The 27,947-nt window shown below is 31.1% G+C and overlaps 1 protein-coding gene across 6 annotated transcripts in view; it reads right to left on the bottom strand.

Moving 5' to 3' along the window:
* Window positions 1-27,947, bottom strand: part of LOC136974593 (bromodomain-containing protein 3-like) — a 129,670-nt gene that overhangs the window by 89,245 nt on the left and 12,478 nt on the right. For 5 of the 6 annotated variants that reach the window (XM_067269517.1, XM_067269520.1, XM_067269522.1 and 2 more), the window contains exons 2-7: window positions 16,859-16,898; window positions 15,611-15,811; window positions 14,940-15,086; window positions 12,999-13,067; window positions 11,765-11,849; window positions 657-1,060 (exon numbers count right to left, since the gene is read on the bottom strand). In XM_067269517.1, coding sequence (XP_067125618.1) covers window positions 657-1,060; window positions 11,765-11,849; window positions 12,999-13,067; window positions 14,940-15,086; window positions 15,611-15,811; window positions 16,859-16,898 — 946 coding nt within the window. The remainder of the gene's footprint in view (window positions 1-656; window positions 1,061-11,764; window positions 11,850-12,998; window positions 13,068-14,939; window positions 15,087-15,610; window positions 15,812-16,858; window positions 16,899-27,947) is intronic. The other variant, XM_067269518.1, reaches the window with a different exon arrangement.

The raw sequence follows: 27,947 nt of genomic DNA, 5'->3' as shown, positions 1-27,947 counted from the left end.
ATACGTTTTCAAAATGTTTAAATCACTTTTCCAGAATGGCATGGTATTTTTAAGTCATAAAAACTGAAAAACAGTCACTTTTCATACCTTTTTGCTAAAAACTAGTAGTCATAGTCACTTAAGCTCAATACAGGTTGTAAATAGTTGCCTTTTAGTTGCACGCTCTATCTCTGTATACATTATACTGTATTTCCTGTGATAAACATTCATATTCTAAATAAGTGCCCACAAATATTTTTCTTGTAATAACCACTCATCTTAACTTCTATTATGAGGTAAACTGTACCCATTGACCTAAATACTATTATTATAGTGGTCCTTGATATTACTGAATAATTGACTGTTGATGTGATAGTTTCCAATACTGTAGTAAATAAAATGAATACTGGCTAATATTGAGATTCAACATTACTGATATTAGAAATTATCAAAATTTTCAAAGTTAATTAAGGTAATTTAAATACTGCATTAAAATCCTTTTTACATATTTATCACAATATCCTGATTTAACTAGTTTTTACATCTCTTTTGCAATCATGCTTTTTCTTTCTTACAACATCAATATTTTTTATTCCAATAACTGCCCACCAAAAATACAAAAAATTAACTCAGTGAGCAATAAGAAATATGATTAAAAGTATTCCAATAATAATTACCTTTGATGGACCTGTTTGTACTGATGGTGAAACAAGAACAGATGAGGCTCCAACAGACTGATTAACAGGTGATAATAACGGAGGAGGAGGTTGTGATGAAAGCTGCATTTGTCCATCTTGTGCTATGCTATTTACAGGAGTAATACCGCTAACTACAGAGTCTGGAACACTACCGTATAATGAAGATTTCACCGTCTGATGTGCAGGTATGGTATTTGTGGAATTCATAGATGCACATATTGTTGTGGGAGTATTTGTACTTCCTGGAATAGACATTGGTGCAACTATACTTGTGGGAGGAGGTTGAGGTGACTGACAATTGATAGGAGATGGTACGCTGTGAGGAATTGTCGAACTGGGTGGCTGAGATGACGTATCTTGCTGAATTGGAGTTAAGCTTCCTGCTGAAAATCATATAAACTTATAATTTTTATCACATACAGGCATAACTCACAAAATATAATTAATAATGGAATAATTATCTAAAACTTCATTTACTGTAATTTTACATTTTACTGTAACATTTTACAAAACTAATACAAAGCACAACTGTCATCATGAGTTTTATGTTAAATTTAATTGTCTATTAATTTTGCAGTACTTATTTCTCACGTATGCCTCATGTGTTTAATTTGTAAAAATTAATTTGAGCAAACAAACAATTAAAATTTTTAGAAACAGCTGAAATTTGAATTAGAATAAAACCTTTGTAAAAACTAATCATTGATTTAAATATTTTAAATAAAGACAACAAAATATACAAGTGTACAGTACATCAATAGAATAGTTATAAGAGATCTTAAAGAAGACATTGGAAAAAATTTAAGTAATGAAAATATGTGATTCCAGGGATTGCTCTGAAAAATTTTAAAAAATCTCCAACCATTTTGTCATTTTTAAACAATTTGAAATGGCAAAAAAACTTAATTGCTACCAGTTTTGCTTAGTAATTAATGAAGATGCTGACAGCCTTATTAGTTTGGTGTGTGGAAAGTGAAAGTAACATGTTAAGTAGTCACTTACAAAGTTAGAAATAGGAATAATTTTTGAGTAATTTTTTAATAATTCCAAATAACACATTTAATCACAATGTTTAAACAGTATTTCACATGTTCTGTCATGTCATGATTTTTCTTTTAGTCTACTGAAAAAAAAAGTCACCCCAAAAAATTCCCCAAATTTTCTGTCAGTTACTAAAAGTCCCTAATCTGGAAATGCTGGGTGGCACTGCACAAAAACTGCCTTCAGTTCTCGATATCACTTCCAACATTTCTGCCAAAACTCACCATGACATTATGAAATTGCTAGGTGTGTAGTGTATGGGAGCTAGACATTCTGCTGTCTATTGCGATTCAATTTCATGCAGAATGTCAAAAGAAGCAGAACTACAGTTTTTATCACCAGTAGTATATTTTTACCTCCACATTAAAAAAAATATTGTCAAGTGATAATTTTGGCACTATGCAGTGTGACCTACTGAATTTCATCTCATACATTCAACTTATCGTATTTTCATGGAATGACTGGCATGCCACATAAACAGGGGAGAGCAGCATGCCAGAAACCCCAGATTACCAGCATGCCAGTTAAACTGCAACTAAAATATAAAATTAATCAGATCTAACAAAACCAGTTGTTAATTATATGTTAAAGAAAACATTCTTCCAAGTGCAATAAAATAATGACATTGTAATTTGACTGGCTTAATCAGGAAGAAAGTTTTCTTTTACAAGACAATAAAACAATTAATGACATATTGACATTAGTAGTAGTAGTTAGTCAGTATGGGATACACTTACCATCTATCCTGACCTTAACAGTCTCATGCAGATGGGGGGGCCATCTGCATGTCAAATAATATAAACAAATATTAATTTTGGAATTTGAAGTTTTTTCGGTTTTATCCTCTATGGTTTGTGAATACTTTGGAGTATATTTGACAAAAATTCAATAATTATAGTGGCTCCTATAAAAAAATATCTGATGATGCCCAATGAATTGTTGCTCCCATGTATTATATTATTTTGATTTGAGGAATTGTAATCCTGACTATAGTAGTAACTATAAACTGATTTTAGTGTATTTATTAAGTGAGAAGCCATAGATTATTTATTATTATAATTCAACCAAAGCAGGTGTTGATACGTATTACACCATATAACTGTCGGCATGAAACAAGAAGATGACCAATGGCTGTTTTTTTTAATTTGATCGATCTAATCATTTATAATTCATATGTGCTTTATTACGAGGCAAACAAAACTTGGAACAAGAAGTATTCAAAATGTGAATCAGGTTTAAAAGTTTTTTGAAGAGTCTAAGCATATTATTATGCCAGATCAACATGAAATACAGATCTGAACATTTCCAAGGTTTACATACCAGTTCAGTATCAGAACTAAAAGTATTTGGCTTTGAATGCAATTAAGTTAGAGCAATTTCAAGAGGGACAGTTCAAAAGGAACCAAAAGGAAAAGTAACAAGGAATGCTACTAAAAGAATTTCTAAAAAAAAGAGATGCTTTCTATGTCTTTCTATGTCCAAGATCAGAAAACAGAAAATATATGAAATCTTGTACAAAGTAAGTGAAATACATTTGCCCTATACATACATCAAAAGTAAAATGCTGTATTGTTAGAGCATGTACTGAGTATGATTAATTTAATTTTATAATAATTATTTTCTTTTAAAACTCAACAATAAAAATTGTTTGAAGTTTTAAAAGTTGAGTTATTTTAAAAATTGAAAGTTATAGAAACAAACATAACAAAAAATTATAGCAGCTTGAGGTCAACTTCTAACCCCCCTCATCCACACTGCATACATTTTATTTAGAGTTGGGGTTACTTACTGACCCTCCTCATCTGAAATTTCATGGTACACTTTTAGCATCGGATGCAACTGTTAAAAATAACACCTTCCTCTTAAACTTCATACAAAGTGGATGTTAATTGATGTAAGCTGAGATAATTTACAGAGAGTTTCTTAAATTTAATGTTTATTTTTCATTTTTGAATCAAATAATAAAATACACATAAAAGCATTTTCAGAATTCCAAGAGTATTTTAAGTGGGTTTGAAAGAAAACAAAATGAAGAAATTAAATGTATAATTGTAGTTTTTGATGTAATGCTAACAGTTTCACAGTTTTAGAATAAAAACTCATTCGTTTTTTACATCACATAACTCATTTGTTCTCTTTAATGTGCCCTCTAGAGAAGGATTTATAGCCTCACCTTAAACTGGTATGCTGGTAATTCCGCAAAAATACGGTAATATTGTTAACTTTTTAAGAATTACGTACACAAACATTAATTTATGGCATTAATTTCTACACATGATATTCTATACCTTCTCCATCTTATTTTATATTATTATTATTATTATGTTGGGTGTAGTAGGTTATACTCGGTTGATAACGATGGCTGTGTACTATGCCAGACCAGAGTCAAGGCATAGCAACCAAAACAAAACTAAAATTAAGTAAGTGTGTCAGTGTCAGTGTCAGTGTCAGTGTCAGTATTCAGAAATTTCCTAACAATATGATATGTATTCAATATTGTGGCCTTCTGTAGTGTGATGTATGTATTTCTATTCAATTGCAATGTGCCCAGGCTTTTGTGTAGTGTGTGTGGTATCACACCTGTAAAGGAGAGAACGACAGGTACAATAAGCACCCTTATCCATCCTCCACAGATGCCTTATTTCCTGGGCAAATTCTGTGTACTTGCTGCCTTTTTCAGTGTATGTGTTTTGTACAGTACATTGTGAGTGTTTGGAATGTATATGTCTATAATGTATATGATTTTATTGTGTTTGTCAATGAGTGTGATGTCTGGTCTGTTGTGGTAAATTGTTTTATCTGTGATTATGGCTCTGTCATAGTACATTTTGTGCATGTTGTTTTCCAATACTGTCTGTGGAATGTATTTGTAGTATGGTTCGTGGATGTCTATTAATTTGTGTTTCTTTGCAAGCTCTTGATGTATTATATTTGCTACTTGATTATGTCTATGTAAATAATCTGTCTGTGCCAAGAGCTTGCAACCGGAAGTGATGTGTTGTATACTTTCTGGCATGATGTGACATTTTCTGCATGTGTCATTTGTGAGTGTTGTATCTTTGAGTATGTGTTTTCTGTAGTTTTTAGTATTTATGACCTGATCCTGTATGGCAATCATGAATCCTTCCGTCTCCCCAAAGACGCATCCCTGCACTAACCAGCTGTTTGACGCAGTTTTGTCAACAAAATCCTGGGACAGATCATAAGGATGCCTGCCATGGAGTGCCTTTTGAGCCCACAGTTGCTTAATGGTGTCTATGCTTTTTATATGTTGTGTTGTATCCGTACAACATGAGTCTAAGTTTAATGGCGTGTTATTTGAGTCTGCTAGAGTTACTGCTTTATGTAACTGTGATGTTTCTTGTTGTCTGTAGAAAAACTCTCGCAGTGTTGTTGTTGTTGTTGTTGTTGTTATTATTATTATTATTAACTGCAATCTGATCTAAATTTAATTATTTATCATCACTTCTATTAAATACAAACACATTTTTTCTCAATAATTTATGTGAAAAGAATAAAGCCTAGGGTTTTGAATTTATTCCAAAATTTTCAAAAAAGATTTGCATCAAATGTAATATTTGTTCTTAATTTTATTTTTAAAATAAAAATTTTAATTAATTTTTGTTAAAATTGGTTGACTTTAAATTGTGATCATTATTATCTGTGCTGTTAAATTTATGTATTTATATCATTGATTTATTTATTTTATATCATATATATTTTTACTAGACTAATAATAATATAAAATACCTAAACACACCCTATTATTTAAAGAACTTTAAACAGAATTGGGCTTTGCTGCTATTGTTCTGAAACAGTTTGCTAATATCTGTATTAAACATTTAAGAGCATTCAGTATTCTAATTACAGTTCTATATGACAATTTTTTCATAACCCCCACTTAAGTGATCACAAATTGTATAACCCAAAGATGGCCACATAAGTGGTTACTATATCTTATAATATAAATTTGTAATAATAACTTATAATATAATCAAGATGGGTTAATGATAATAATAATAATAATAACACACAGTTAAAGCAATAAGTACATATGTTGTCCCTGTACTCACTTATTCTCTTAGAGTTATACATTGGACTCACACAAATCTTGAGCAACTCCAAACAAAAACAACAACACTTACTAAGAATAAATAACATCATCCTAAATCCGCCACAGAAAGATTAACCCTTCCGCATAAAAATGGCAGATGTGGTCTGATCAACATAGCTAACCTTCACTACAAGCAAATACAGACACTGAGAGTTTTTCTACAGACAACAAGAAACATCACAGTTACATAAAGCAGTAACTCTAGCAGACTCAAATAACACATCATTAAATTTACACTCGCAACGTATGGACACGACACAACATTTAAAAAGCATAGACACCATTAAGCAACTGTGGGCTCAAAAGGCACTCCATGGCAGGCATCCTTATGATCTGTCCCAGGATTTTGTTGACAAAACTGCGTCAAACAGCTGGTTAGTGCAGGGATGCGTCTTTGGGGAGACGGAAGGATTCATGATTGCCATACAGGATCAGGTCATAAATACTAAAAACTACAGAAAACACATACTCAAAGATACAACACTCACAAATGACACATGCAGAAAATGTCACATCATGCCAGAAAGTATACAACACATCACTTCCGGTTGCAAGCTCTTGGCACAGACAGATTATTTACATAGACATAATCAAGTAGCAAATATAATACATCAAGAGCTTGCAAAGAAACACAAATTAATAGACATCCACGAACCATATTACAAATACATTCCACAGACAGTATTGGAAAACAACACGCACAAAATGTACTATGACAGAGCCATAATCACAGATAAAACAATTTACTACAACAGACCAGACATCACACTCATTGACAAACACAATAAAATCATATACATTATAGACATATACATTCCAAACACTCACAATGTACTGTACAAAACACATACACTGAAAAAGGCAGCAAGTACACAGAATTTGCCCAGGAAATAAGGCATCTGTGGAGGATGGATAGGGTGCTTATTGTACCTGTCGTTCTCTCCTCTACAGGTGTGATACCACACACACTACACAAAAGCCTGGGAACATTTCAGTTGAATAGAAACACCCGACAGAAGGCCACAATATTAAATACATATCATATTGTTAGGAAATTCCTGAATACAGACACAGGCACTCTAACACACTTATTTAATTTTTGTCCTGTTTTAGTTACATGCCTTGACTCTGGTCCAGCATAGTACACACCCACCAGTGTCAATGAGTATAAGTCACTAAATCCAACATAATAAGTGCAGAGCCCAAACAGTTAGGAGTTGAAAGTTGGTACACAGTTAGTGTGCATTCTCAAGGCATACGCTAAGAAGGAATTTTTGGAAATTCTCCCTGCGGGGGAGAGGGAGAGGGTTAAAGATTACACTGAAGAACTCAACTAATACTCTCCACAAGTTTACTGTCCAGGACTCACCTGGTAATTAATTTTAATTCTCTATTCTTTAATATCACGGTATTGGTTCCCTCGTTTCCGACATACTCTGTAACTGGAACAAACTAGTGTGTCGTCTAACGCTTGGACTTATGTGATATCATATTCTGAACTAGTGTGAGTTGGTCGTATTTGGTATACTTTTCATTCAGAATTATACGCGTTGGTATGGCTCAGAAAGCCATCTCTGACTTCTCAAGAACTCCTATACAATCATTGATGAGGTCAAAGGGTACTGTCTCAGCAACCCAAAAGGCTGCCTCAACGGTAGCAAACACATCAAGTACTTTTCAGAGCAAATAGCAAAAGTAATCAGTATGGCTGAAGTTATTCTTTGGGAACACACCCTGACAGAGGACATTCAGAAAAAACTAGCCCTTCTTCCTACCAAGGAAGACTTACAACAAACTGTATACATTGAAGGAGAAAAAATTAAGGAGATTTTAACCGAACTTAAGCTAGCAAAAGAACGGCAGGAAGCTACAACCATCCCTTCCTACAGTACCATCTTAAAATCCAGCATTGCTATTAACCCTTTGCACAGAAATAAAACCACCAGACAGAGCAAAGACGTTCTTCTGGTGTATCAAAAAAATGACGACAAGAACAGTAATAACACAAGCAAATTTATTCGGCGAAAAATCCAACCATCTAAGCTGGGAATAGGGGTCGAGAGCATACGGCGCATTGGCTCTGGTAGGGTAGCCATCGACCTCAACAATAAGAATGACATTGAAAGGTTAGAAAAAACCATACAGGATAATATCCCAGAACTACAAACAAGATGTCCAAAAAAAAAAGGAATTCGTATATGATTGTTTATTCAGTATCTAAACAAATAGCTCGTGAGAACCTGACCAAAATGTTTTATGAAAAAAATAGCATATTAAATGAAAATTACACCAAAGATGAACTTAACAAACATTTCAAAATTAAATTCAATGTAGGGAAACATGAAGGCCAATATTGCAACTGGGTTGTAGATGTTACTCGTCTACTGAACGACAGCTTCTGGCCATCGAAAAATTAAACGTAGAGTTGTCTTGGTGCAGAGTGGCCAACTTTGTTCCCATAATTCAGTGCTACAGGTGCTGTAAATTTGGGCACACAACTAAAAGTTGCACTCAAGATATTTCCACCTGCAGCCACTGTGCAGCTGATCACACTTACAAAGAATGCCCAAATTGAAACAGATGCCCCAGATGAACAAATTGTCACAATGAAAAAGCAAATTCACCTTTACACAACTCTCGTGATGGTTCCTGCCCTGTATATCAGTGTGTCAAGAATATCATCATCAACTGTACCAATTATGGATCCTAGAGGAAATAAAAGCATCAGTTGTTTGCAGATCAATCTGGGAAGAGGCATTTCTGCCACCTCTCTACTTGCCACAAAATGCCACAAACATGACCTGATACAGGAACCTATTGCCAACATAACAATACTGCTTGCCTACCTACCTACTGTTCTGTGCTCAGAGGTACTGACAAGTACCCATGGGCAATTACCATTGTGACAAATTCTAATCTCTCTGTCCTACACCATAGAAATTCATCCAGTGAAAATATTGTCTGCACTGAGCTTATCCACAATAACAAGAGATACATCTTCATCAATGTGTATTGTTATCAAGAGACCAGCGTGAAGCAAACTGTCAACAATATTCAAAGTGTCACTGACAGCTTTGGTCATGCAAAAATAATCCTTCTTGGTGACATCAATGCACATTCACCTTCTTGGGGTGGTGAACAAGACCATCGTGAAGATGTCTTTGAAGAGCTCTTTGCCCATAATAGCTTCCAGATTCTTAACAATCCTCTTTCACCTGCCACATATACCTCTGCCCAAGGTGAAACTTGGATAGATGTGACCACCTGTAGCCTCGACTGCATCAATGATTTTGAACATTGGATGGTGCTAGGCAACTGTAGCTTAAGTGATCACGCATATATCTCATTTGACCTCCCCAGTAATAACTGCAACATGGACTCCTTTCCTCTTCTCAAATACAACTACAACCCAACACTCACAGACTGGACCGGGATGCGGGACTACCTCGACTCCAACCTCATAGACTGTAACCTTAACAACAAGGACGACGCACATAGTGCGCTCGACCATAATATTGATACCATTCAGTGTGTGTGCGAACTTCATATTCAGAGAACCAGTCCAAGGTATTGTTCCATTCCTTGGTGGAATGAAATGCTTACAGAGCTTCATAAAATTAATAATAGATTATGAAGCAATTACCAAAAATGTAGAGCAGAGCCCAACCGCACCACCCTTAAGAATCTCTACCTCAACCATCAAGTAACTTATAAAAAAGAAATTAAAGATGCCAAGATCCAATCATGGTGGCAATTCTGTACTGCAGCCTCATCTAACCCCGGGGTTACATAACCAAACTGTACATTAACAAACTCTGGAAAACACAAATCTTGGTTAATGCTGATGCAGATTCCACCGGCAATAACTTCTTCAACATCATTAACAGGCAAATGAGCTCCTTTTGCATTGAGGACAACACCAACGAAGACATCCCCTGGCACAAACATATATGAAATGAAACAAATGCACCTATCAATATTACTCACTCTCCAGACTTCATCCACGAAGAGATCAATCACATCTTCTTAAAACTGAAAGAGAATAAGGCACCAGGAATTGACAAAATTAGCAGCAAAATAGCCAAATCCATATGGAGACTCATATCACAACATATCATTAACATGTACAACAGCTTCCTACATAATGGGATTTTCCCGAATAAGTGGAATAATCCCGATCCCAAAGCCTGGTAAACCAAATCAGACTAGGCCTATCTCCCTGTTGCCGATTTTTGGTGAGGTTCTGGAACAACTCTTGACAGATCAGCTGGCCTGGCACATAGAAACTAACACTACTCTCAGTGAAGCCCAGTTTGGTTTTTGCCAACAGCGATCTTCTGCCAACACCATCCACCATGCCACTGTGAACATAGAACGACTCCTCAATATGCACAAATATGTGCTGGCTGCCAGCCTTGACATTTCCAAGGCTTTCGACACTGTCTGGTGGCCACTCATTTTGTACCGTCTGAAGCAAATTAACTGCCCGGCCAACGTTTATTACCTAATTAACTGCCCTGACTATCTCAATGAATGGAAAGCCCATCTACAGCGTGAGACACAATATGCAGAAAGAAACATCGCCCGTGATTGCCCACTGGGGTCGGTCTGTGGATCATTCCTGGTAGTGCCATGCAGAGCCGGGCATGTACCAACTTTTGTACATAATAAAGACATTGACTGACTGACTGTACTATTTTAGATGCATTTTTGCAAGAAATCAAACATTTTGTTAAACCCATCTAAAAATTCTCTAATTAGCCTTGGAAGAAAGAGAACCTAATTCTTGCACCTGGTGAAAAAGGGGTAAGATTGGCTAATCTTACCCCTTTTTCACCAGGTGCAAGGTATATAACTATAAAGATTATCTTATGTAAGGGTTTATCACACCAAGTGCCCAATCTAACATTTTAAAAATTCTTTATGCCTCTACTGTACACAATTTAAAGAATTTTTAAAATGTGTTAGATCGGGCACTCAATGTGATAAACCCTAACATAAGATAACCTTTGTAAATATAAATCAAACACTATAATATAATATAGTAAAAGGGTTAAAAGTACGAAATAATCTAATAAATTTAATGTTTGTCATTACTTTTTGCCCAAGGAACACTAATCTCATCTGCTAGTTCTAATACAAAATAATTTGCTAAACTTTTAGTTTTTAACTAAAATATTAGTTAGTTTAACTAAAATATTTTAGTTAAAAATATTATATTTTAGTTAATATTAGTTAACTAAAATATTACTCTTTTGAACAGCATTTTATTTTATTTATTTATTTATTTTTTTGAAAAAACCAAATCTTGATTTGTACTAGTTTGTAAAATATAAATCGAACTCACTTGTGCCTATTGACCGGTGTGAAATAAATAACTTCAATTCAACGAACGTTTTCTGGATGCCTTCCGTGTCCTTCTTCAGGTTAACTGCTGGATTCTATTATTTTTAAAAAACTGTGTTCCGATCTTTTAAGAACAAATTCAAATGAAGATAGTTCGAAAGCGCGATGACCATCGCGCATGCGCTATATCTGTCGTGCTCCTTGTCGTACTGTATCATATTCTTTTTAATCTTTGTATTCTTTTTTATCTTTGGGTCACATGATTTCATGTGTTATCGGACCCAAATAAATCTTTATGCATCCTCTTGTAATAAAGTTTGCCAAGCAAGCGAAAGAGTTATCTCGTCGCGTGAATTAACGCGTGAATTTCACACCGGTCAATAGGCACAAGTGAGTTCGATTTATATTTTATACACCCCGGTGTGTAGGATGATGATATGTACTAGTTTGTGTAATGTACAATTCTTTATGCACCAAGAATCAGTTATATCTGAAGAATAATATATCTGATCTCAATTAATTCAATAATTATTAAATTCAAAGTCAAAAATCAAAACCTAAAATTACACACAGTTAATTTTCTTACCTCTTCCACGACCACCCCCTTTTCCCTTCTTCCATCTGCCTTTTGCACCAGGAATTTTGGGAGTAGGCATGGCAATTTCTACTTCCTGTAAAAAGTTTCATATTTATAGACCAACCAACAAAAAAATGCATATTTCAAATATTAAATGTCTGAAATTTAAATAGGTTTTATACTTATACATAAGGTTTGGTAAAATCTTGACAAATATAACTAGTATGCTACTGAATTTGATGTAAAAAATATTGATAACACTGACAAAAATTTTTAAATTCCACAAGAAATAAAAATACCATAGAAGATAAGCCACTTCCACAAATACAGCACCAAGACAAAATTCAGATAACATTTTTGAAAATTGCTTAGTGAATCATTTCAATTTTAATAAAAAATAAAAAGTGTTTTAGTTTCATTACAACTTGAAAACTCAACACACACTACTATAAAAAAAATTTCTTAATTATATATATATAGTAGAGAGTCATAATCCAAATCAATTGGGGACTGGGGTTGTTCAGATTAGTGATTTGTTCGGATAACCGATTATGTATGAAAAAATATATTAACCTGTCTGATGTTCAAATTTTTCTCCGTTGCGTCACTTCGTGTTGAATTTTCGTCGATTTTAAGCCTAACAAAAATTTTTATAATAATAATCGAGGCTATTGTATTGTTAAAAATTATTCCTTTATTTTGTACAAACAAAATAAATATATTGAAGAATATAGAAACATGAAAATTATACTTCAGAAGTAAATCTAGTATCAAAAACGTTCGGTTCAGCACGACACAGTCCAACTGAAAATCGTTCGGATAACCGGCGATTCGGATTACCGGGGTTCAGATTAATGACTCTCTACTGTGTATAATATATAAGCTTTATAAAGCTTTATATATATATATAAAGCTTTCTTTAAGGAATGATTTTGTTCTCATTATATATATCAAAAATGATCAATTTTGTAAATTAATTAAGTTATAAATAAATTTAGTACAGAAGGTCAAAAGAATTTGAGTTAGCAATATCAGATAATAGCATAGCGTTAAATATATAGAACAGTCTGATACTGCAAGCAAATTGTGTCAAATTTTAGCACATGTTACAAGACAACTGTGAAAATAGCTTTAGACAATTTAAAGTAAGCAACATTGTTTATCTAAAATTGTTAATAGACAAATGTAATATAATAATAATTAATTTTTTATAATATTTCAAGGTAATACTCATTCAACTCACTTCCTTGGGCATGTCTGCTAATTTGGTAAGGAAAAGTTTTTCAAGCGTCTGAGCCATCAGGACAACATCCTATAAAAGAAAAAAAGACAGCAGTAATTAAAATTGAATTATTAGATATTAAAGTAACATTTTAAAACAAAAACAGTCAGTAATACATACAAATATGTTAGCTTACTGCATTTAAATTCTTACTAAATTATAATTATGAATACTTCAAAAAATCATTAACTTTTTAATTCTAATGTCAATGTTTAAAATATGATAAAAAAAACTGTGATATTTTAAAAATGTATCTTTTCATTGATCAATAAAATGTAATCTGTTGCATCTGCTATTCAACAGAAATAATATTCTCCAGGTCAAAATATTATATGAAAATTTTATTCATTAAACTACATTACTTTCTCTTTTATCACATCATAAATATCTGCTGTTATCATCATGGATATGTATCAGATAAATAAATGTAAGTTTCTCTAATTCTATAAATTAAAAAAAAAAAATTATAAATAATGCATGTTACATAAAGTTTACTTTGGATGAATAGATTTGATGCCAGCAAGAAGTTTCAAATGTTATTTCTACTCTGTAATAAATGAATAATCAAGATTAAGTATTTCTTATAATGAAGAGAAGACCAGTAACAAACATCGCCAGCTCAAGTCTACTTCTCACAAGTGAGCTTATCCCCAATCATCAATTACAATTAAATCAGCATCCAATAATTCAGTCTATTAAAATAGTTTAGTATGGTATATCTTTCTTGAAAAATATGCCAAGAATAGATCATTAACTCCATAATGATATAAATTTTGTTTTTTTTTTTTTTTAAATTAGATACAAATTTAATATAGATAAATTAGATATCATTTTAATGTCTTTCATTTCTCAGAGAAAAGTAGAATTTCTGCTTTTATCATTCAATTCTTGTAAAATTTTTAAATGAATTCATTCTTTATAAATAATGAAACTCCACACTACCAGGTACAGTACAGTTAAACCTAAACAATTATAGTTATTTACATCACAATTCTTAAATTCTGCAGATTTTAATCATTGTTTCATGAAGAAAAACAATAGTAAAAGACACAAAAATCTATTACTATAGTTATTATTATTATTGTTATTATTACAAAAACAATTAAGATGTAAACTGAGAAAAGTATATGCATTAAGTAAACAGAAAAAAAAAATAATTTCAAAAATTTACATATTTCAATATACAATATCTTCATATGTAGAAATCCTAAGCAAAAATGCATAAAAATAGAAACTGTATGTCAAAACAGTAAACCAACATTCAAATATCCAAAAATCAAGCAAACTACTTAATGAAAACTAACATTTTCATTAAAAATTTTGATGAACAATTTTCGGTATTTGAATGGTTGTTTATTGCTTAAACAAAAAATTTTACTTTTACATTTCTTTAACGGTATAAAAGGATTCACTATAAAATTCTATTAATAAAAAACTGTGAATCAATAAATTGAATTCAGAATTCAATAGTATAATAATGAGAATGTGCAAAGTGGGAAATACAAATCCAAATGACAGTTTTGTAGTTTGCAGATGGAGGCCTCGAATACACATGTAAAATATAGTGTAAAAAAATGTTCTGAAAATTTACATCTGTCTAGACCAGGTCAGTATTGACTTTTTAAGAATTGATAAAATTTTGTAAATATAAAAATTTATTTAAGAAATTTAAAACTTTACATAATTTTTTCTATTTGATGTCAAGATTTTAATTTAAAAATATCTAAATGAGGTTATCTACTAAGCACTAAGTATTTTATTGAGTTTATTCCCACTCAGAAGTTTCATATATCCTTATGTATGTTCTCAAACAAAAATTTTTAGCATTTTTTGGCACAAAAGATGTTCTTCAATTTGCCTAAGTACCATAAAAACTTTTAAAAATTAATTTTAAAAACTTACCTCTCCAGGTCGATTATAAATGTAACAGTTTGTAAACATTGTCTTAAAATCTTCAATGCATTCTGTTGCAGAATAATACCAGCAATTTTCTAGCCGTTTCTTAATTGTACCAAGATCCATAGGCTGTTTGATTATTTTATGATAGTCCTAATAAAAGTAAATTAAATTAAATAATTACAGTAAAAATAGTTATTACTATAAATTTTATGGGTATTCAGGACACAACGAATTCTTACACAGTAACTGAATAAGTAGTGGTGGAGAAATCAATGTCAAGTTTATGGAATGAGTATGGTTAATTAACTGTTAAATGGCAATGAAATCTAATCCAGAGTGATTTTTACCCCAATGTTTATCTATGAACGAATTTAGATAAAAGTATGGCCAATATATTCCAAAGCACTTTAACGTACTATTTATATTATTTTCCCTTTAGCGTTCTTCTTTTAATAACTTATAATTATTAATTTCCTTCATAAATTACATAACAAAATAATCATAATGCTTCCATTGACAACTGACAGCATTATAACAACACTAATCAATCTAGAATACACACAAGTTAATAGTTATCACCAGATACTGAAATAGTGTATCATGAATACTCCAATTATAGTTTTAGTAAATTATAAATTCAAATAAATATGAAAAGAAAATTATATTATACTTACTGGTATGTTTAATTTCACAGCATCCACTGGTTCATAAAATGGCCAAGCAAACTGATGCTTCCATATAGCTTTTATAACTACTTTTAGAAAAAACTGCAACTGATTTGTATTTCTGTGTGGTTTATTTGTAGGTATAAAAGGTGGCTGAACAACACCATTAACTGGTTCCAAAGATATTTCATCTTCAGTAGTGAGTGAATCCTGAAACATTTTCGAAAAAATTTAAAATTTAAATGAATTTAAAACAATAACCAAAATTTAAAATTTAAAGCTGGAAAATTTTAGAAAAACACAAAAAAAAAATTCAGCGATGAGTTGCATAACTTTCCTGGCTGTTAAGAGATTTTATTATAAAAAACAATAAGTTGATCTTAGAAACAAAATATAACATAACTATGGTTTATACCATCCCATGTTAGCTAGGTCTCATCTTCAGGTAAATAGTTGATCTTTGTAACTACTGTTGGTCATGTCAAAAGTTACGACTCAACTCAGACAAATTGGTTAATCTGTGATTTTAAGTCTAAACTTTATTTTCGTAAGCAGTTCAATGAGTATCAATGGTTACTGCATCAATTGTTCTCTTATGATTTTGATTATCATAAATAATAATTAATTTAACTAGATACCAAAGTTTATTGAAATTTTAATTTTTCTATTAGTGTGCATCTTCTCTAAAGAAACAGTTTATAAGATATTTATAATCTATCAATGAGTAATAGAATAAATGACATTTCTGATTTAGAAAAATTACAATAATAAATTTTAAAATACTAATTCTGATTTGGAATATTAATATCATAAAAAGGTTTGGTTGAGATGAAGAATTATGATATCTCACTGGCTGTCATGATATTATTTTATAAGTTTATGGTATGTACATTTGTTAAATAATTAATTATTGTGACAATCAATGCAATGTCACAGTATTAATTACTAAATATTAACTGTAATGGTTCAATTATTAAATTGAAAAACAAATTGTTTCAATCCAATCAATCATACAAGTCCTTTTAAAATTTCAATTTTTATTCTTTTATTTGTATTATGAAAGAATTTTCTCAAATGTAAATTTCATTTATAAAAAACAAATTTGAATCTTTCATAAATACAAATATCTTCACTTTGTGTTATTATTGAATATAATTTAATTTTTGTAAACTACACAGTATCTATACTATTTTACAATTAAAAAATAAGCAATTTTTTAAATAAACAAACTGAGAATAAACATCATCACAAACTTACCACATCATTTAATCCATTTTCATCTTGGATTCCACTTCCCCTAAAATGATAAAGTAAAATTAGCATATTTCAAATAAATCTATAACTAGATAATAAAACTAACAAAAATATATAACTGTTTAAAAACTACATAATATTCTATGCTACTATAAAACAGCATGCATTAATATAGTATATATCATTCAAAATGACTAAAACTTAATAAAGAAAGGAACAAAAAGACCACATAACTTTTAATCCAACAATTATAATTAAATAACAAATGCTTTTGGCCTTATTTATTGGCCATAGATATTCAGAAAATACAAAATAAATGGTTATGAGATAAAATAATGCATGTTTTATTCTACATTTTGATCTAAAGATAACAAAAATAAAAAAAGCTTAGAATTAAACATAAAAAAATAGCTTTACTGGCATTTAAAACAGAACAAACTTACACGTAAGTACTTTCAGGCTAGTCGTCATCTTCAGATACTAATGATATGGTAGCCGAAGACAGGCAATTTAGCTTGAAAGTACTCATAGGTAATTTTGTTCTGTTTTAAACTCCACTGAAGTTATTTGTTTTTGTCTTTACTTTCCCAGCTGCTATGCATACATAACAAGGGAAAAAGTTGGAATCATGTCAAATTGAACCCTCCTGGTTTTTTGCAAATCTCCACATTTTCAGACTCCCTGCAAAAAAGTCAAAAAGGGGAGAAAATTGTGTAGGGGCATCCATTTTGTTTAATATCTCAAGATACAGTAAAGATTAAGAAACAAAATTTGGCACAGTATCTTGTATATAAGGGACATTAATGCTATTAACTTTTGGTAGCTAAAAGTCAAGGGGGTGGGGAGATAAAGGTGGTCACATGTCATATCTTGAATAAGGTTGAGTCTAACGAAGATTGTACTTGTTATTAGCATTTACATTTTTTTTTTTTTTTTTTATACAGCTCATCTCTATCCTCAAAATTAATCTTTTTGCCATTTTATAATAATTAAAGTTATAGGTGGTTTTTAATAATAAAATTTCATAACAGATGGTACCATACGATTTTATTAATTACATTGAATAATATAAAAGTTACTTTTTAAATAACATCTCATAACAGTGAGGAAAGTTGTGCAACTCATTGCTGGATTTCTTTTGTGGTTGAAAATATTTTTTATTTAATTATAATTAATTGCTGGATTAAACATTATTGTTTATTCTATTCTATTCATTCAGTTTAGTTTTCTGCAATCAATAGAACTTTTGCTTTATTGGAGTTTTTAAGAGAAATAAATATCCATTTTTCAGACCTACAACTCACCTTCAGAAAGAAACATGAAAGTTTAAATTAATAATTTTCAATCTGGTTTCATTACATCCTAGGATGATGCAACAAGCTTCTAGGGAAGTCACGATATTCTGATATCTAATAATTTATTTCATATCAGATGTGTCTCACACACCGAAGTAAGACAGTTAAAGGGCTGACTTAAAAAAAGTTGAAAATTATTAGTTTGAACTTTAAAATATATTTTAAAGAACAAAATTTGAAATTATCATCTTTAACTGAATTTAAAGCAAACTATTTATTTTTAAAAACCTCCAACAATGCAGAAGTTTTATTCATTTCATAAAACTAAATTGAAGTCAATGTATGAATTTTATGATAAATAATTTAATTTTTCCATTTCTAAAAATATTTTCTGTATTTTTAACAGTTTTTCTCATAATGAACTATTAAAAAGCAAATAAACAGAACAAATTCTTCAAGGTTCTATTAATAACCAAAACAATTATAATTTTATAAACACACCAAAGTAACAAAATCAATATAAAGAATTACATTTTATAAAAGCTAATAATTATTTAATTCAGAGAATATTCTTAAATTTTTAACAAAGCTAACTTACCAAAAACAAATCATCTGCATATAAAAATACAAAAATTTATATAGTAAAATTCTATTATAAAATAAGCTATGGTAAATGAAATTCAGATAAATCACATATCCAGTTCTTTCTATTCATTTGTTTTTACTATGAAATACTAAGCAGAAATATGAATTCATTAACTATATTTCTGTTTAAATAATTGCAAAAATTATCTGTATGATCTAACTATATTTGCTATGTGTAAGCAATCACCGAAACCAATTAATAATTATTTACTAAAGGCAGGTTCAAATCATACTTTGGGTTGGTCTTTTTTACCCAGAAACTTCTTGTTTATTTAATCAAAATTAGTTTCTAGTAATATTAATACAAGACATCAGCCTAGGTTCCTACCTTTAGGCTGTATTACAATGAGAAGAATCTGGCAGTTTGGTAGATGATTATTAATTTGGAAATGTTCATTTTTAAAAGACATGTAAATAATAGTAAGTCAGAAATGAATTAAAAAAATAACATTTTAATATGACATATTTTAACATAAATAAAGTTTTGACAGATTTTTACATATTTGAATCTTTTTATGTAGATTTAATTGGCCTAAAAATAATAGCTTTAGAAATTTAAATCCTCAAAAAATTTTATTCATTTACAATTTAAATTTTAAATCATATTTCTATCCATTATCATTGGCTGAACAATTTCTAACTGATTTTGTTGAATTTTCCATTAAATTAATGTTTAGTGGTTAAAATATGCATTTCATTGGCTAGCAAAATTTCAATTGATTATTCAAAATTCCAAGCTTGAATTTAAGTATTAAACCATTTCATAATTTTAAAATTTTATGCTATGACTATCTACATTTTGTTTTTTAAAACAGTTTTCTAATACTACATCATAAGTAATTTAAAAATATTTTCTTTCTATTTCTTTTATTTGATATGGAATTTTACACAGGTAAGAAGTAATAAAAACTATTGCATGGGGAGACCCAAAAATAACAGGAAAAAATTCAGAAATGATCATGTTTTTATTTTAACAACATTTTAACAATTTTAACAACATATTTTAATCTCCTTCAAAATACTCTCCATTAGCCTAAATACATTTGTCCAAATGTTTTTCCATTTTTCAAAACACCTAAAAAAATTCCTGTTCCATAATGCCTCTTAGTGCCTGTCATTTTTGTTTTCACCTCTTCCATTGTCTGAAATCACTTCCCTTTGAGTTCCCTCTTCATCCTGGGGAACAAAATAAAAAAAATCACAAAGTGCGAGATCAGATGAATAAGAGGCGTGGGGAGAAGGGTCATGCCATTACTTGTCAAAAACTGCTGCACAGAGAGTGCTGTGTTGTTGTGATGGAAAAACCAATTCTCTGTTCGCCACAAGTCCGTTCTTTTCCTTCCCGCAGGATGAACAAATTCGGAATGAACAATGCCTTTCCCATCAAAAAAACTAATTAACATGGTTTTCACATTTGACTTCACTTGTCTTGCTTTTTCGACATGAGGAGTTCCTGATGTTTTCCACTGGCCGGACTGACGTTTGGTTTCTGGATTGTAACCATAACACCACGATTTATCAGTTATGATCTTACATAACAAGTCCAGATCATTTTCCAAATGTTCTTTCAAAGTCTTTCTGATCAGTGGTCAACAAGCACAAAACAAACTTTGCAGAAACTCTTCTTATGCTGAGTTCTTGTGACAAAATTTGCTGAACCAAACTCCATGAAATCCCAGACAAATCAATGAGTTCATCAATGGTTCAACAGATCATTGTTGATGAGATCATGAATTTTCTCAACATTTTCATTAGTTTGAATGTTGAATGGGCACCCAGACCTGGGTAGATCTTCAGGAGATATTTCTCCTTTTTGAAAGCAGGAAAACTCATAAACCCCGTCTTACTCATGGCATCTTGTTTATAAACACATTGTATCATTTCAACTGTTTCCAATCCACTTTTTCCTAACAGGAAACAAAACTTCACAGCAGCATGTTAAAATCTGACATCATATTTTTGAAGAAAATGAAAAACAGCTCTCACAAAACCATGTACCATGTACAACAAAACCATTTACCATGTACAACAAAACCATTTACCATGTACAACAAACTAAAGTGATTAATTATTTTCTGCTCTATCGAGAGCTAGAATGCCTTCCTTAATTTCTAAGTACTTTCATACCTTATGAACTATAATCATTCATCAGAACAGAAATTACCAAAGTGATCTTTGAAAAACTCAAACTGAACATTACTGGCTTCAAATTCATATATGGTTTCCATTGAATTTGTAAGACAAAGAGTTTGAGATCTTCAAATGTAAGTGCAATCAGTTGAATGTCCAAGTTGTCTCTTGCTTTTGTGTTAGGCCAAGAACACACATGCGTAAAATTGTGTGGCAAAAAACTGAATCAGAAATCCGCTTTCAGTTCAGTTTCTGTTTTACGCTTTTATGCCAGAACACACATACGTAAAACTTCTGGCCAAATAGGAAACGTCACTGCCACTAACAGTGCTGCATTTTATTAATTTTTTTTCTCTCATATATCTATTGTTTAGTACCTTCCATTTTTTCTCCACTGCCTCTGGTATAATTTAAAAAATTTTAATTGATAGACTTGTATTCCAAATTGAAATAAAGAACGTGTGATCTAAATACTATATATTGATTCTACTAGACCTACTTGTCATTTGAAATTTAGCACCCATTGCCATCCATACACTTTGTCTTTGTTTAAGCACGGTGTCTTTATACATGACACTTTTTTTTATCATAAACTGATGTGGTCAAACGGATTCGATAAACTCCACTGAATGACATTGAAAATGTTACATATTATATTATATGTTATACAGGGTGGACCAACGAAAACGAAACGGCAGAGTGTTCGTGTTCATCCAAGCAAATCACTCGGACAGGTCAATTTTATTCTCGAGGGGACATCTTATGCAATAAAGTTTTTGTGAATCTGAATATTAACTAAACAAACATTTTTTTCGAAATAAATGTTTGTTTAGTTAATACAAAATAAACGAGTTTTTAAAATTTTTTGTTGTCTGTTGTATTCAGAATCGCAAAAACTTTATTGCAAAAGATGTCCCCTCGAGAATAAAATTGACCTGTCCGAGCAATTTGCTTGGAGAACACGAACACGAACACTCTGCCGTTTGTTTTCGTTGGCCCACCCTGTATATATATTTTTATATTGAAGTGTATGATACTTTCATATACATTTAGGTTTCTTTAGTTAAAAGCTAATAGATTGTTCTGTTCAAATATTTTGTAACTGAACAAGCCTAAAATAAAGTAGGCAAAACTTATCTTTAATACAAAGCTTGTAATGTTATTCTCTGTTTCGTATTAAATTATACTAAACTAATAAACAAACAATACTACCAGATTTTAATTGGGTTTATAGCCAAATTACATCTAATTAATTATAAGATATTACATAATTTGGATTATAGGTAAACAGTTAAGCCACCATCATGTATTAAATTTAATAATTAGAAATAAATGAATTAGTTTGGTCCAAAACTAAAGATCAGAGAGTTCCACGTAGCATAACTGGCAATGTAAACAGGATTTGTGATTCAAGTCATGCTCTGATTTGATCTTTTCTTCCAGAATATTCTAAATTAATTTATTAATTCATTCACTTAACCACCTATCTTTAACACAAATTACATAATATCTTTATAATTAATTAGCCATATTATAACACGATTAAAATCTTATAGTATTCAAACTGGCCAAAAACATTAGAAAATTGAAAAGGCTGCATTTAAAGGTTTTAGGTTTAGTTTTAGAAAATTGAAAAGGCTGCATTTTTGTGTCGCAGTTTGAGTATTAATTAAGTGCAGTTGAAGAAAAATGATAGTATTGCTTGTTTATTTCTGTAGATTAGGTTCAGTTTTACACTGCAATTACTAGATTATTTACAATATATATTATAGTAATGCCTATAATAGATAGGAAATAAATCACAATCAGAAAAACCATTGTCCTTAATAATTGCAGCAAAAGTCAATAAACTAATTGATAGTAACTGTCACAAGTACACTGTAACAAAAAAATTATTAACAAAGCAAAACATTGCACAAAGGCACATAACAGGAGGAACTATCATGCAATATCAAGACTCATGACACACAAAAATGGAACACATCATAAATCTAGGTATAGACTTATGATGTGTCCCATAAAATTTGAGAGTTGGATTTCACGCTGAACTTTAGTTAAGCAAGAGAACAAATTATCACACAGGCGTTAATTACGTATAAATACTGCTATATTTGCAAGCGCTTTCGCTTTCAATGTGCTATAAACGTGGTCCTCAGGCAGACACAATCTCAAATAAAATTTTTTTTTTCCAAATATTTCAAATTAAAACTAACAGCATTAGTCCTTTAGAACAACTAAATGTAAAGAATTTAATTTGTCACCACTTGCATGCCAATTATTTACATTCTTTACATTTAGTTGTTCTAAGTTTAGTTTGTTCTAAACGACTAATGCCGTTAGTTTTAATTTGAAATCTTTGTTTGGAAAAAAAAATTTTATTTGAGATTGTGTCTGCCTGAGGACGACGTTTTATAGCACGTCGAAAGCGCTTGCAAATATAGTGGTATTTATATGTAATTAATGACTGAGTGATAATTTGTTCTTCTCTTACTTATCCATAAAATACTTGACACTTTTTAAATTGTGACTTTAAAAAATATAAAGTTCTTGACAGTGTTTATGGCAATAACTATAAGACATCATATGCAGAGATATCTCTAATAAACAAAATCAAGTCTTTACCTTGTTCACGAGAAGCTAAAAGCACCTCCAAAGCAAAATAATCAGCATGAACTAAAGACTTCAGTGGACCAAAGAGAGAGTGAATTGGACTGAAAAATTGAAGAGTATTGTATGATCTGATTTAAAAAAAAACAGAAAAGAAGAAAACATTTTTTTCTGAACAATAGTATGGTGATGAAATCATTTGATGGTTAGGCAAGTTTCTCATATCAGAAGAAAAAAATCAATTGCCTACATTAACAGATACATGAAAGCAGCAGATTTTCAACATTTATTAGAACATTTACTCCCTTTTATTGAAAATCTGAAAGACTTCCAGTTTTATTTGCAACAAGATAATGCAGATACACCCACTACAAAAACCACTTTTGAGTGGTTTTTAAATAATGGAGTTTCAGTTTTGGATTGATTTCTTCTCCAGTCTTGAATCCAATGGAAAGTGTGAGCTATCTTGGCAAGATCTTTTTATGCTCACAGAAAGCAGTATTCATCTCTGGAGGACCTGAACAAAGCTATTCTACAAAAATGGAGTGAAATTTCAATGGAATTCTATGCAAAGTTGATCAAATCAATGCTAAATCATATTTTTAAAGTGGTTAACAGACATTAATTTGTTTTTTTTTTTAATTTAAGTGCCTGAAACTGTATTTTTGGGACAGAATTTTAAAAGTTTAATTTTCCCTTACATTTACAAAAATAATAACAACATATTCAATAATTATATTTGCTTTACATTTAAGTGAAAGTATCTGCATAAAGTTTTATGTAAATAAACTTGTATTTTTTAAATTGGAATTTCCAAGTGGATATACTGTAATGTTATAGGATGCAACTTATGCATTAATATCAATTTTCAATTATTACTATGGCATTAGTTTCATCATACTTTTGTATATGGGAGAAAAATACCTTATGAAATTATGTTAGCTTTTTTAAATGTATTTGATGAAGTATCAAAAAGAATGATTAGAGAAATATAGTGAAGCAGTAAAACCCAGACTAATTGAGCTTGGACCACATCCAAATTTTCAAATATAGTATGTGTAAATTAACATTTTAATACTATAAACTCCAAATATATTGTAAATCAAGTTTAGGTGTTCTAACTTGTAAGTTCAAGTCAGTATTTCATAAAGATTGTATGAATACTTACAAAGATTCAAAACATAATTTACAGAATCACTATATCCAAACAAAAAATACACTAATTATAATTTCAAAATAAAAAATTTACAAATTCTGAATGACACTCCAAATTTTCGAGTTTCAACATTGTTTATTGAGGCAAATAACGAAAAGAGAAAGAAAGGTTTCAATAAACATGCACTGAAAAGATCTTTGAGAGAATTACTGAAACTAATATTACATTTTGTAATATTAGTTTTGTTATTAATGTATGAAAATCTTTGATACTAGCAGATAAGCCCAGCATTGCTCGGGCAAAAAGTAATGCTAGAGAAGATTAAGATTATTACATTATAGCCAATCTTACCCTTTTTTACAGAATGCAAGAATTAGGTCCCCCTGTTTCCAGACTAATTAGAGAATTTTTAGAAGGGTCTAAAAATATGTTTGATTTCCCACAAAAATGCAAAAAACTGCATCTGCGCCTGTAAATCTTGCACGCCGTTTCTCTTAACACTTCCATTGTTAACACTCCCATTATTAAAGAATACACTTCTTTCATCCCCACATGGTACCCTACTAAAAACACAGTTAAAAACAAAAACTTGCATCTAAAATAATACAGTAGAAGCTGAGTTCTTTAGGATAAACCTTAATTCTTTCCCTCTCCCCTGTAGGGGGAAATTTCAAAAAATTCCTTCTTAGTGTACATTCTCGTGATGTACCCTAACTGTGTACCATATTTCAACTTTCAACTCCTAACTGTTTGGGCTCTGCACTTATTATTATCATCATCATCATCATCATCATCAAACCCATCTCGATTATATATATATAGATTAAACAAAATTTCAGAACTCATAAAACTTATAAAAAGAAGCTTAATCATGGATGTCTATGTAAAGATCAGAATCTTTTGCTTTTTACATTTTATGTGCAGGGGGGAGGGAGTGGTTTGACAACATAAGATGCTAACTTAGAATGGATACTGATGTAAAGCTGCATATCATATGTAATCATATCATATGTAATCCTCTACTTAGAGGATGTGACTATATAATAAAATATCCCGAGGATGTCTATTTCACAGAGATGAAAACGTTCATAAATTTTTCCAAAATTCACTAGAATAGATGTTGAATTTCAACTAAATTTTTTGACATGCTGAAAATGATTAAATTATTACAGCAAAGCATGGTCTGTCTGTTTCAGCAAGGCACCAGATGATATAGTTTACTATGATCAAAAGAAACATTTATTATTTTAAGGGAATAATTTATGCCAAATTCTTTAAACCTAATATCAAAATATTTTTTATAAAAATATAAACAATTGTAAATTAATTTTTATGCAATTTATGTTTTCTATATTGTTTATTATTATTATCTTTATTGCCATAAAAAAATGCTTCTTTTATAAACAGCACATTTTTTATTTGAGTATATGGTAAATATTAAAATTCAGAAATTGAACTAGTTAAGTAACGCTGTATCAGCGTGTAGTCGGAATGAAGCTGCTCGCACCTTTATTCTCTAGATTATGAGGGAAAAAAAAAACAAAGAATCATTTGTTCTCAACAATATATTTGATTTCTATTGGATCATTTAAAGGTACAAATTTAAGGTCGAAATAAGCCATTAATTAATTGCTATGCCAATGACACGAAATTCTGTCTATCACTATGGGCCTTGGGCTTACAGATTGACTCGTAGCGATCTTTATTGTAACTCTTTAAAAATACTGAGTCAGTTATTTTTTTTCACTCGACTCAATGTAACATAGGTAAGACCAATAGATGTCTCTTTTTTCCCTATATTTATTTTGATTTTTGGAAGAGTTAATCCCTGTGATTTATGTATAGTCATCGAGTATGAAGGTAAGGGTAATCTACAAGATCGCAATATACTGCCATCGTTCGAAAAGCATGTTATGGGGATTATTGGAAACAGTTTACCATAGATGAAAGGTCCCTGATAGCTATCAAATTCCACTAAAATAAACAGAGGAAGAGCTGGAGGGCAAGCATTAGAAGCATATATAATGTAGCGTATAGTTCCTAGTGAACCATTGACGAGACCTTCTTGCACCCATAAGTTGACTCTCGGCATGATTCTGGCATTAACTGAGAGATTCAAATATTTGGAGAGACCAAGAGCTGAGTCATCTTTGGACGAAGGCGGGGCAATATCTGGAGTGTTTTCAGATGCTGTATAACCAAGAGGGCATCCAGTTGACTACAAATAGTTTTCGTTGCTTTGTTTAACTTGCTCGTTTGTTGGCTATAGCTCTACTGCCGTTTGGAACCGATCAAGTTCATCTCTGGATAAATAGGATCAATTTCTTGTCGTCAGAATGTTCAGATCTGTATCAGAGAAATCACCCAAACCTAGATGGTGTAAGACATCTGTGAAGGAACTATCTGTGCTATTTTGTCTATGAGAATTACTAAGTTCAATGAACTTCTCAAAAGAATCAAATGGGAATGTAATGTAATGTCCCAACAAGGTCCCTACTTTGTTGGGACATTACATTGTAAAAAACACTCAAGTAGAAAAGAGTATCTTTAACCAGCGCCGTAACTAGCCTTTTATGCGCCAGGTGAGAGCATATGTAACTACACCCCAAAACTTGGTCCAGGTCATTTCTGCACACCCAGGGTCTACGCCCTGTGCCTGGGCACCGCCCTAGTTTTGGCACTGTCTTTAACAGGAGGAAGCTGACGAAAATCACCAAACGAATAGATAAAGAATCCATCAAATGGCTCATCTTTCTCGGGGTTTATCTCCCTCAATCTTCTCTCAATCATGTAAAGCATTCTTGCACCAATCATTGACATTTCATTGATGATGATGAATTTCAGCGACTTCATCTCAATCTGGAATCTCTGTGCAGTTTCTCCATTTAGAGATCAAAATTTCGTACTAATGATAGGAAGAGAAAGGAGAGAATGGAACGTAAAGCCATCAATATTGATCGCTGCTGCTCCACGTTTTAAAAAGAAAACTTTTTTAACTTATTATTCTATAAAAATTCTTTATATTTGTTGTGTATCTAGTTAGCGATAACATTTACCTTTCAAAATTACTGTTTTACCGCTTGTCATATTTTCTGAGCACTAGATGACACTTCTATATGTGCATGCAGGAAGCAACTAACACTTGACTTCATGCATTCCTTGTCAACATTATAACTCTAGAATGAGTTGTCCGATTTTGATGAAATTTTCTAGGACGACTCATCATTACTCAAGAATGAACTGATTAAAATTTCAACTC

This window comes from Centruroides vittatus, unplaced genomic scaffold (assembly GCF_030686945.1).
Source record: "Centruroides vittatus isolate TY-2023 unplaced genomic scaffold, ASM3068694v2 contig_351, whole genome shotgun sequence".
NCBI classification, from domain to species: Eukaryota; Metazoa; Arthropoda; class Arachnida; order Scorpiones; family Buthidae; genus Centruroides; species Centruroides vittatus.
Note: the sequence above shows the minus strand (reverse complement) of the source record. Positions and strands in the feature narration are given on the sequence as shown.